This window comes from Peromyscus maniculatus, chromosome 23, assembly GCF_049852395.1.
Source record: "Peromyscus maniculatus bairdii isolate BWxNUB_F1_BW_parent chromosome 23, HU_Pman_BW_mat_3.1, whole genome shotgun sequence".
Lineage (NCBI taxonomy): Eukaryota > Metazoa > Chordata > Mammalia > Rodentia > Cricetidae > Peromyscus > Peromyscus maniculatus.
The window spans coordinates 61,987,287-61,998,920 of NC_134874.1; the positions used below are offsets into that span (position 1 = coordinate 61,987,287).

The 11,634-nt window shown below is 45.6% G+C and overlaps 1 protein-coding gene and 2 long non-coding RNA genes across 6 annotated transcripts; all 3 read right to left on the reverse strand.

Annotated features, from left to right (window-relative positions):
- Positions 1-768: 768 nt before the first annotated feature.
- On the reverse strand, positions 769-3,185 carry LOC143270556 (uncharacterized). The gene is made up of 3 exons (XR_013047753.1): positions 3,042-3,185; positions 2,540-2,612; positions 769-839 (listed from the first exon to the last, which is right to left on the reverse strand). It is a non-coding gene; the product is annotated as an uncharacterized LOC143270556 (long non-coding RNA).
- Positions 3,186-4,496: 1,311 nt separating this feature from the next.
- Positions 4,497-7,032, reverse strand: LOC143270548 (uncharacterized). 4 transcript variants are annotated; one of them, XR_013047742.1, is made up of 5 exons: positions 6,963-7,032; positions 5,920-6,055; positions 5,634-5,726; positions 4,754-5,376; positions 4,497-4,622 (listed from the first exon to the last, which is right to left on the reverse strand). It is a non-coding gene; the product is annotated as an uncharacterized LOC143270548 (long non-coding RNA). The 4 variants fall into 4 exon arrangements; XR_013047740.1 differs by having other exon boundaries at positions 4,754-5,726; XR_013047741.1 differs by lacking the exon at positions 6,963-7,032 and having other exon boundaries at positions 5,920-6,956.
- Positions 7,033-7,186: 154 nt separating this feature from the next.
- On the reverse strand, positions 7,187-10,243 carry LOC143270539 (putative sperm motility kinase W). The gene is made up of 2 exons (XM_076560887.1): positions 8,186-10,243; positions 7,187-7,793 (listed from the first exon to the last, which is right to left on the reverse strand). Exons 1-2 carry the CDS (start codon positions 9,703-9,705, stop codon positions 7,769-7,771), a joined length of 1,545 nt encoding a protein of 514 aa, XP_076417002.1. The 5' UTR covers positions 9,706-10,243; the 3' UTR covers positions 7,187-7,768.
- Between the last annotated feature and the right edge of the window lie 1,391 nt (positions 10,244-11,634).

Genomic DNA, 11,634 nt, shown 5'->3' on the forward strand with positions numbered 1-11,634 from the left:
GCTCTTCTGAGATATTTCTTTACATGCTCAGGCAGGTTTTCTTTGTTATCTGTGAAGACAGAGAGGCATAGGTGACTTTCTGAACTGTCAAAATGCAAAGGGGTCTAAGTTGGGCAGGATTCAACAGTAAGTACCCACTGGGAGGCTTCTACAAGGGGACGCTCCTGTAGATTCCCCAGGACTTGTTGGTAATTTGGGGTGGTTGTCTGTAGTTGGATGGAGGCAGAGAAACCAAGTCATTGTCCTCCACAGCATGTCCTCCTGTTGCTGTGTGGAGCCTATGAGTTTCTCTGGAGCTCAGACAATGGCATGCTAGTCTGCCAGGAAGGGGAGGGGAGAGGTGCTCTTTTCCCTCCATGTCACCAATGCTCAGTGTGCACACATGCAAGTCAGGAATTCTTGGGGTCCACGATTCAGGATATGGCCAGGCACCTAGAAGAAAAAGCTTATGTTAGACCATTGATGAGGCTGGCAGAAAGATTCATTCACCACCCTAGACCTGTGCCCTTTCAGATAATAGCTGGTTTATTTCTGGTGGAATTCAGGACCTAACGAGGCAGGAATAATGACCCTTTTCTTCCCATGTGACTTCCTGTGGGAGAACTCAGTGGGGTCTCCTTGAGAAGCCCTGATTGCAGGGATTGGTTTGTCCTAGCTGCTCTGCTACTGTCAAATATACAGGCTCTAGGATCAAGAAGGAAATGCAGTTTCACCAACATGTCTGTTTCTAGACGCTGTGCTTCCTGCACCCAGCTCACTGAACACTTGCCTGGATGAGACAGGATGCACATAAGGTGAAGATGACGTTTGTCTGAACATATCCAGCAGAACCTGCACATCTGAGGAAAGAAAGGATGTCAATGAGAGTTCTGGATTTGGCCTCTGAGACTAAAAGAGACCCAGGCTGTTACCATACTAGTCATCCTATCTGTGTCAATGACCTTGGAGGAATTTAAACAGTCCCAACCAGTCAGCCTTTGTCCAAAAGCAAGATACCCAGCATCATTTGGACTCACTTTATTCTACTGGGAAGTATTACTGAGCAACTTTGGGGTAGTGTGTGAAAAGATCTTGGTACAAAAAGCATGTATTGTCTGCACCTGTTCCTGCTGCCTCCAGACATAGGCAGTGGGAAAGGAGTGTGTTGAATGTGTGAGCCTCATCATAATCTGACATTTGACATGTAACAATCTAATGGCCACCACATGCTCCAGGCAGTGGCCAGCAATATAAAAAGTTCACATTAAACTCACCTGGCCTCTTAGGCATCAACTCTGGTTCCTAAGGGTCACATTCTTAGAGACCATCATTACTAGGGTTTGGAGTCCTGGTCCGCATGTGCTGTCTCCTGAGAGATTCCATGGCTGGCCACATTACCCAAGGCTCCCTTCCAAAGGCCATGAGTTCAGTTAAGTGCTTCAGGGTGAGACATTCCTTAATGGTCACTCACTGACATACAGACCAAACATGGGCAGAGGAGCAAGCAGTCATTGTCTCTTGGGTGGTTCCCCTTGCTAGGTTGTGTGAATCCCCATTCCCTAGTCTCTGGAACCCAACACAGACTAAGTCACTGGCCAGTGACAGAATGGATGTCACAGCATACAGGTGTGAGAAGATGTTCACCATCTTTGATTCAAAGTGTTCCTTCTCAATGGTGTTAGGGTCAGAGGGGAGAGATGTGCCACTTGCACCAAGTTATATCAATATCCCTCTGTAGCCATGATACAGCTATTTCTATCTATCTATCTATCTATCTATCTATCTATCTATCTATCTATCTATCTATCTATCTATCTATGTATCTATCTATCTATGTATCTATCTATCTATCATCTATATCTATCTATCTATCTATCTATCTATCTATCTATCTATCTATCTATCTATCTATCTATCTATCTATCCATCTATGGATCTCTTGTCCACTGTAATACAAGTTAAGTGACCACCTACTCTTGGGATTGAGGCAGACCTGCCTGATCAGCCTCATTCTTTCTATCCCCTAAGCCAGAGTCAAGTTTAGACAAGAAACAAAACACTAAGCATCTGCTAGTGGTCTCAGTGATGCTTTCAGCAATGTGATGCCCAGAGAAGAGCCTTGACAATCATCCTATTCAGAGTGGCCATCCTTCACTGCATAGAGAGGCTGTCTGCCTGTCAGGTGCACCTGACAACACTCTAGACAATTATCCCAGCAGGTCAAGCAAGCAGAAGGCCTAGCAGAAAGCCCTAGCTGTATGGTTAACAAGGCTGTCTAGGCCTGACCACTGTACCCAGTGGGACCTGGGTACAAAGTAGTTTTTTTTTTTTTTTTTTTTGGTTTTTCGAGACAGGGTTTCTCTGTGTAGCTTTGCGCCTTTCCTGGAGCTCACTTGGTAGCCCAGGCTGGCCTCGAACTCACAGAGATTCGCCTGCCTCTGCCTCCCGAGTGCTGGGATTAAAGGCGTGCGCCACCATTGCCCGGCTCAAAGTAGTTTTAAGAGAGCTGACCACCCACATCTCTGACCACTGTGCCCTTGGCTAGGTAAGGCCCACTCACTTCCAAAGTGGAGCAATGTCCCAGCATTCCATATGAAGTGGTACCCATTTTCCTCCAGCTTGCTGTCACTTTCCTGTTAGGAGACAAATATGGTTCTGATGAAACTCCCTAGAGTGAGGCCCCTTCACAAACACATAAACTAGACCAGCATTCAGTGGGGCTGTGTCTTTTCTGATGGTCAGGACACAGAGATAAATGAAGGCTGCAAATACAACAGCTGGGAAGGAGAGAAAAGAAGGAGAGGAAGGAGCTCCCTTCCCCTCATGTGGGGAAACAATTCACTAGGATCAGAAATCTAAAGGTTGGACAGGTTAATGAGTACTGCTAGTTAGTCCCCTGCAGACTGGTCCACAGGGTCTGCACATTCAAGGGAAGCTTGGTATTGGTAAATGATATTGGCTCAAGTCCCCCTCAGACAAGGATGCTGTGAAACACCAGCCCTGAAACATATTCCCTTGATAATGAGAATTTTCTGGAGGGAAACCTGTGGTAGTTGGCTTACCTCCTCCTGTGCTGGACACAGACCCTTCATGCTGTGGAAGTGGGCACACTGCCATCTGGACTTCCTGCAGAGCTCCAACTTCTGCTGTCTCAGGCCAAACTTGTAAGTTGCCACCCTGTGTCTCCTGATGTAGAGAGCTCATCACTTTAAAGAGGAAGGACATGTGAATGGGACTCTAGGGGAACTTGAAATATGCAGCACTTAAGCTAGACATACTCTGCAACCCTCTCCCCATGGCTCCTTCCCTCTCTCTCCTCCATTCTCTCCAAATTCATCCTTTAGCCAATTCTTTCCTGCTGCCTCTGCAATCTCTGGTTCTCATCATCTGCTCTCCTCCAGCTCAACTATGTCACTTTATTTAGAAGTGGGTTTGTACTGTGGCACTGGTGATTTTGAAGTCAGAGTTTTAAATTTGCATACCCACACAGTGAAACAAGTTAATGTGCCAACTGCAAAGGACACGTGACAGTATCAAATACAAAATTAGTGTAGTAGAAACCCGAGGCCTGGAACCAGACCAGTGACTCTGTAATGAGCACTAGCAAGTGAAGACATGTGGACAGAGGGGTTTATAGTGTGACTCACTCTGTCACACTTGGTCACTGGAGCTTCCACAAGGAAACCTTGAAGTCTCTCCCCTTTTTAAAATTTATCTTACTTTCCCTTTTAATCTCTTAAATTTTGTTTGGGCAGATGTAGGAGTGGAGGGCAGGTGTGAAGAGATAGGATCATGAGTGTGATCAATATACTGATATAAAAGACACACAATGAATATATAAATGAATAAATAACTCAGCAGAGAGATAAGGAAATAAATAGGTGAAATAAGTAAATGAAGAGCATACAGGATAAAAAGAACATTCTCACCCTCAAGAGTGAATGAAATTTAGACATTTTTCAGAAAACAGATACAACTGAGGATGACTGTGTTATGTGTGACAAGCTTGTCCCAAAAGACAAGGATCACTGTTTTCTTTCATAAGCAAAATGTGCAGGTCATAGGCATCAGAACATGAACAACAGAACACTCAGGACATGAAATAGTACCGTGGTCTTCCTGGAATGTTCCACAATGTTCCTGGGAGGGGCTGATCACCTCTATCCTCAGGCACTGTCTAGAGTGGGCTGCATAGAGTCCCAGTTGGTTCCGATTTCAGAAACCTTCAGCCCTGGGCTCTCCATTAACCAGGGAGTATGAACAAAGTTCAGTGGCCTAAAACCAACCCAAAGTGGTTTTGACAAATAACAAAAGCACTGTGGGACCCATGAGCAAGAGGACCCATGGAAGTCAGCAGACAAGCAGACAGAATCTGGGTGTCAGATTAGTAGAACTGGAAGCTCCTATCTAGAATATGTGGCTTCATGTACTGCCTCTGCCACTGGTGTCATTAAAGTGAAAGCCCTGCCTCCAACATCCCAAGACAGGCACCAGCTATCTCAGTGACCCACCTTGAGTCCTCAGCTGTGATCTCAAGGCTCAAATGGAAAGAACTCAATCAATTAGACCAGGTAGCCAATCTGGACGCTCCTGGTTGGTCAGGTTGAAGTCATGGGATTTGTGCCTGGACTGCAGTGGGGATCCTGTAAAAACAGGGTTAGAGAGTAGCCTTTTCATGCTCTGTGCCTTGTTTCTAAGGATGTATCAGCTAGGGCATACCTCCTCCAGCCCACTGACTGGGGTCCCTAGAAGAATTCATGACAGCAGTTCTCACCTCCAGGTATCTGTTCACTGGTGGACATAGAATTCTATTCTGAAGGTTAGATTTGGACTTTGCTGCTGTTTGTAGTCCATCCTGGATGAAAGAACTTTCACTTCAATCCCTGAAGCTGTTTGGATGAAAGAAGCACAAGACTTGTCTCTTTTCCCTCAAAAGTTTGAGGAATTTACCATTGATGCTATACATACAGTACTTGAATCCAGGCATGGGAGTCCACATCTGTAATTGAAGTACTCAGGAGGCAGAGAAAGGAGGTCAATCTCTGTGAGATTTAGACTGCATGTTCTACACAGAGAGTGTCGGGATAGTAAGGGTTATATAGTGAGATCCAGTCTTAAAAAAAGTAAAATATAAAATGAGGATTCAGGAAATTTCCCCATCTCATTTCTAGAATTCAACAGAATCCTCAAACATTTCTCAACCCTGCCTTCACTGATATGCAGCAGAAACACAGTCTGACACCAGGTGATACCCACAAACTGAAAATTTCTCTCTCTTCTTGAAGAAAATGACTGATCTTCTTCTGTGCACATGGGACTCGCCAGATGGTCAGGGTTCTAGAAGTCACTGATAGCTGCTGGGAAGACCTTGCTGAAGACTTTAATATGCATCAGTTTCTGTTAACAGGACAAGATCAAATGGTCAGAATGGAGCTGGAGGCCAACTACAGCAGAGAAGCTGGTTCCTCCCTTGTCAACCTCTGCAATCTCTCAGTCTCCCATTGCTCTTCAGTTGAGCAAGTCAGTGATAACTTTCCCTCTGTGTCAGGGATGCTGTCACATGCCACCTCATGGGATCCTTTTTACCACATCCAGACCAGGCTTCAGAGACTCATCTTCTACCACACACAGACACTTACTGTACTCAAACTTACCTGCAGGCCCATGATTCACACAAATTAGACCCTGGATTTGCTGTTCATTTCCTCTTGCCAACTCAGTGATCTGCTCCCTACCTGGAAGGTGTCCTGGAAAACAGTTCAGACACTACACCTCAACCAGTGCTTCACACTGCACCAGGGGCTGTCATCAAGAGATCCATGATGATCAAGGTTTCCTTCTGAGTCTGACCCCAATGGTGGGCATTGGTCATAGAGAAGTCCAGTGTTATGGCCTTGTAAAGACAACAACCCAGGATCAGGCTTGGCAAGGCCTACTTACCTTCCCACATTGGAGCAGAACAATGTTAATGTAAGGTCAAATGTCAGTTATAAATCCCTCCATGAGATGGAAAAAATGATGTAAGATTCTTGGATCAGGAGGTGGGAGACAGCAAGGGAATCCTGGATGAAGGAGGCTATGGAGACAAAGACATAGACATCATCAGATCTGCCAAAGGACATGTCAGACAGGAGTGGCAGAGGACTCCACTGCATGATGGAGCCACCCTTCTCTTCTGCCAGACCCTTCTTCAGTAGCCCAGAATGGAAGCCCCTTTCCAAAGCAGCCTCATTCTTCACTACATTGACATATGCCAGGAACCATCAGAGCAGGGTCTTTCCTCCTCCTGGCTGGCAATAAACCCACGGTCACACTCTGCTTTGTTTGAGACATTTATTCCTGGTCTCACTTTTCAAGACCCCTGTCCCATGAAAATCTCCTTTTCTCCTGACTCATTTCAGGTAAGCTCCTCTGGACAGACTCCACCCTCTCTCTACGGGTCCTCTCATTTCCTCTCCATCCTCTCCACTTCCTTTCCCCTCTTCCTCCCCCTTATCTCCATTCTGCCATCTCCCACTGGATTTACAGTTACTGCAGTTCTTCTGAAAGACAGTCATAAAGCAGTTTGGAGGTGATGAATGAATCAAAGATGAAGGAAGCCTGAGACCTGTGTGCCAGTCTGTCCTGTTGACAGAGGCAGCCCTTTTAGATGCCATGGACCCTGGCACCACAGGAACCATGAGGGATGTAGACATTCATTGGGTCGATGATACAAGTGACTACTTAGGGATGTTCAACAACAGTGCAGGGGCAACAGTGAGGTGAAGGATGGGGAAGATGGCAGCTGAGACCCTAACCTGGAGGATGGATACTGGAACCTGTAGCCCTAACATATCATCACACAGTACACAGATTTCCAGCCTGGATCCTTCCTGTTGCACTAAACCACACCAAGACTCTAATTCAATTCACTTTCCCCAAATAAAACCCAAAAGAATAAAGGAAGTGCCTCTTTTAGTGAGACTTTAACAGACAAGACTTACTCAGCACTGAGGAGGATGGGACTCCACTGACCAATAGTGCTGCACTTTTCTCTTGCTATACCCCAGCTCTGTAGGAATGAACAGGATGTTATTTCCAAGACAACATTCAACTTGTGTGCATTGACACATGCTAGGAACCATCAGAGCAGGCCCTCTCCTCCTCACTGCTGGCTATTTCTAGCTCCCTCCCAGTCTGCACTTCAGGGGAGGTTTGTTCCTGCTGTAGACTGTGCACGGCCCCTGTCACAGGTCAGCACACACATCTCTTTCATGTTACTTTGTTGACAGGAAGTTCCTCAGGACAGACTCTACTCCGTATTCTATACCACCTCTCGTGTCCTCTATTCCTGTCTCAAAATTGTTCCCCAATTAGTCCTCTTTACCTCCTTTCACCCACCTCCATTCTCCAGAGGATTTACACAGGTCTTGCTGTTTTGTCCAAATGGCAGTCACAGAGTAAGTTGGAGGTTTAAAGTGACCAAGATGATGAGCAGCCGTGATTGGTATGAAGTCATTCCTGGTTGTAGAGGCTGCTGTTTTCCATGCAGTGTGAGTGTTCCTACAAGCACAACCAAAGCTAGGAAGGTAGAGGGTCATGGGGTCCATGTGCTTTATGAACCCCAATTGTCCCACAACAGTTCTGAAGCTGGATTAAGCTGAAAGAGATGCAAAGTGGCAGCTCAGACCCAATAGCTGGAGGATGAATGCAGGCAGGAGCCTGTTGCCCTGGGTTAGAGGGAGCAGGCACTCTGGAGATGATTTCTGGCTCACTTCTGTGGCAGTCACTCCTCACCAGGTCTGGAATTCTATTTGGCCATTTCAGTTTCCACACTTCAAAGGAGAAAGAAACGTGAAAGCACCTCTATTAGTGACTTTGACAGATAAATTTCTGTGCTATATTTCCCTTCCTGATTCCTCCATTCGGAACTTTTAACCCTATTAGAAAAAACTCTCCTCCCTTCCTTCCCACCCTGTCGTCCCCATTTTCGGCTATCTGCTTTTGCCTCAACCTTCCAGGACTTTACATGAACAGGAAGCTGTGAATTTGCCATCTAATGTACTACATATCAAATTCTGGGCCTTCTGAGTGGGTATAAGGATATTAAAATGGCATATTGAAAAGACAACATAGGAATTAATCTGTGTGGCCCAACTGTTCTCCATATACGTCTCCACTGTCCTCTCTTTCCTTGTGGCCCCTGATGCAAGGGTTCAGGGCTCACCTTGGGGTGGGCAGGCAGCAGCAGCAACAGCAGCTGCACAGTGCTCTCAGTGCATGGGAAATTTGCTTCCTCACCAGCTTCCAGACCCTGAATGGCCTGGATCCAGATGTTGTGGGTGCCACCTGGGGCTGGTCACTGGGAATGTCTGGCTCCTGGGATGAATCTTCTTCACAGAAGCCCAGGTTCAGAAATCCTGTGGGTGTTTCATCCAAGACTGATTCAGGGGAGGAGAGATTGCCAGGCAGGGGGTCATCAGAATTCCTGTTGACTGCAATGTCCTCTGCAGCAGTGATGACGTCAGCCATAAGAGCATCTCTTTCTGGGACTGTGTTGTCTGAAGAGGACAGCACCACCAGGAAGGAGGATCTGTGAGGCATGGTGTAGCTTCTACATCTTTTGCCTCTTTCCTCCACACCCTCCTCCTTAAAGTGACCCTTCCCAGCATGTGTACTGGTTGTAAATGCTGGTTCACTGGCTCTCTTCAAGGGGAGAGGGAGGCGAACAGGAACTGCAGGGCTGTTGGTTAACCAGGGCATCTGCTCTTGCTGATGGCTGTCCCCACCACTCAGCTGATATTTGAGAATGTTGCAAGTAGCTGTTACATGATTATCTTCTTGCCTGTGAGTTAGGGATGAAACAATCTCCTCACATGTATAGCCGATGGTGCACATGGTCTCCACGACCTTGGGCAGGATTTCTTTGGTGGCAGGCAGTACATGTTCTTGAATTGGGCCCAGCCATGGTCGTTCCACAAGCTGACAGATTGTGAATCGGTACCAGATAGGGACCATGAGTAGCCGGGCAATGATGAAATAACAGGGTTTTGACAGATGGTAGGGAATGGGACACATTGTGGTGGTGATAACCCTATGCATACCTTCAAGGGTTTCTTCCATGTATGGAAAGTGCCCTGTGACCAAGACATACAGGACGATACCCAAGCTCCACATATCACCCGCCAGTCCATCATAGGGCTTTCTTGCCAAGATCTCTGGGGCCCAATAGAGCAAGGAGCCACAGATCTCCTCCAACATCTGCCTCTCTGTGATTTCAATTGCCATACCAAAGTCACAAAGCTTTGCATTTCCTGCTGCATCGACTAGGATGTTTTCTAATTTGATATCACGGTGCGCAATGTGTCTCTGGTGGAGGAAGTGGACTGCTGACAACACCTGCCGGAAAATCCCTCTAGCCTCCTCCTCCTTTAGACAGCCCAGTGCCTGGAGGCAGCTCTCCAGATCTTCTCCTGCCACATACTCCATAATCAGATAAGTGGTTGACAGTGTGTCGATCATGTCAAAAAATCGAACGATGTTCCTATGTTCTAAAGACTGAAGAATGTTCACTTCAGTACTGATGTCAGCCACACTGTTGGTGTTTTTTTCAAGGACCTTGACAGCCACTCGTGTATGTGTGGGAAGGTGACAGGCCAGCTTCACCTCCCCGAAGGAACCACAACCTAGAGATGTTAACATCCTGAAATCCTTTTCAAGATAGTCCTCTTCCATGTGGCTGCCCATGGTGTTCTGATCAATTTCAACCACTTTATCTTGAGGGCAATCTCAGCCCCACACAATGCTAAAAGAAAAAGATTAATGCACTTTTAGAAGGGGAGGACATAGCTTTGGATTCTCTGTTATGAAATTGAGATATCCCAAACAATCTAATGATGCTCTTCAAGGATATAAAAATACTAGAAGAACCCAAACCTAAGGCAGTGGATGAGAAATCATAGGAAAGATCAGAGTTGGTATAAGTAAATTTGGTAAGCAAAGGAAAATCCTGAGAATCCTGAAAGAATGATCTGCTCTGTTCACAGATGTGCCACGATGCAAACAAAGAGAGGTCAGATAAAAATAACACCATAGAAAAATCGATGTTGTAACTAATACAACTACAGTCCAGATGGTCTTTAGGATGTTACAATATTTATACTCCAGAAAATTATAAAATATGAAAGGAATTCCTAGACATGTGTGAATATTGAGTTAAAATAAAATAAAAACACTTAAACACATAAGTCATAAACACCAGTGTGGATTGGCAACAAAAACAGCTCCAAACAAGGCAGAGCCCAGATCTCATGGATTCCCTGAATCATTCAAAGCTTTGCAGAAGAATGAAGACCAGGATTATAGAAAATACTTCAAGAAAGAAAAAGCAAAGGAACACATCCAAACTCATCCCTGTACCAGTGTTAGCTTGATCCGACCACCAAGTAAGCTCAATAAATGGAGCAAGTGTGAGCTCCTTTCCTTGATGAACATAGATATGAAAATCATTCATGAGAGTCCCTCATACTTCACCTCCATCTCAGCAACACACTAAAGAGCCTTTGTTCATGGTCAGAATGGCAGAAGTAACATTTGTAACAAATGGAACAACAGCATAGCACATAAGGAGACTGTGGGAAGAATCCACACTCAGTACAGTGACTAGAGAACTGCTGTGTTATAAGGAAAGTAGCTAAACTAGATATAGTTTTTAGGAGACAAGGCAGGTCCACAAACAGAAACAGTCTTTTTGACTACTTTGTCTCTCCTGGTCACAGGAAGGAGAGGGCTAGGCTTGTGTAAAGTCACAGTATCAGTCACAAAGATATGGTGGTGGACTGACATAGTGCAGAGGAACATGATCAAAGTACAGTATAGGCATGTATGGAAATGTATCATGCAATTGCTTATGAAAATGTATATATAAAAATTATCCCAAGATAACCCATACTCAGAATGATAAACATGGTATGTATTCACTCACAAGTGGATACTAGATGCAAAGCAAAGGTTAACCAGATTTCAACCCACAGCTCCAGAGAAGCTAGCTAACAAGGAAGATGCCAAGAAAGACACATACATAGCCCACCAAAGGAGAAATAGATGAGATCTACATGAGCAAACTGGGGGTGAGGTGGGATAATGGAGGGCAAGGAATGGAGAATGATAATATAAGGGAATGGGGTGGGAGTTGAGCTGGAAAAAGGACAGAGTGGAACAGCAAGGAACGAGATAACATAATAAAAGAAGAAATCATTGGAATAGAGAGAAACAGGGTGCTAGAGAAGTTCTCAGGAATCCACAAGGATGAACCTACCTTAGGCTATTAGCAATAGTCAAGAGGGTGCCTGAACGGTCCTACTCCAGTAATCAGAACAGTGAATACCCTAACTGTCACCATAGAGCCTCCATGCAGTAACTGATGGAAGCACATGCAGATATCCACATCCAAGGCCAGGCCAAGCTCCAGGAGTCCAATCAATGAGAGAGAGGAGGGATTCTATGAGCAAGGGACATTGAGATCATGATGGAAATAAGTACAGAGACAACTAGCCAAACTAGAGGACACATGAACTGTGCACCAAAAGCTGAGGGGCCCCCATGGGACTTGACTAAGCCCTCTGGATAGGCGAGACTCTTGTTTAGCTTGAACTGGCTAGGGGGCTCCCAGGCAGT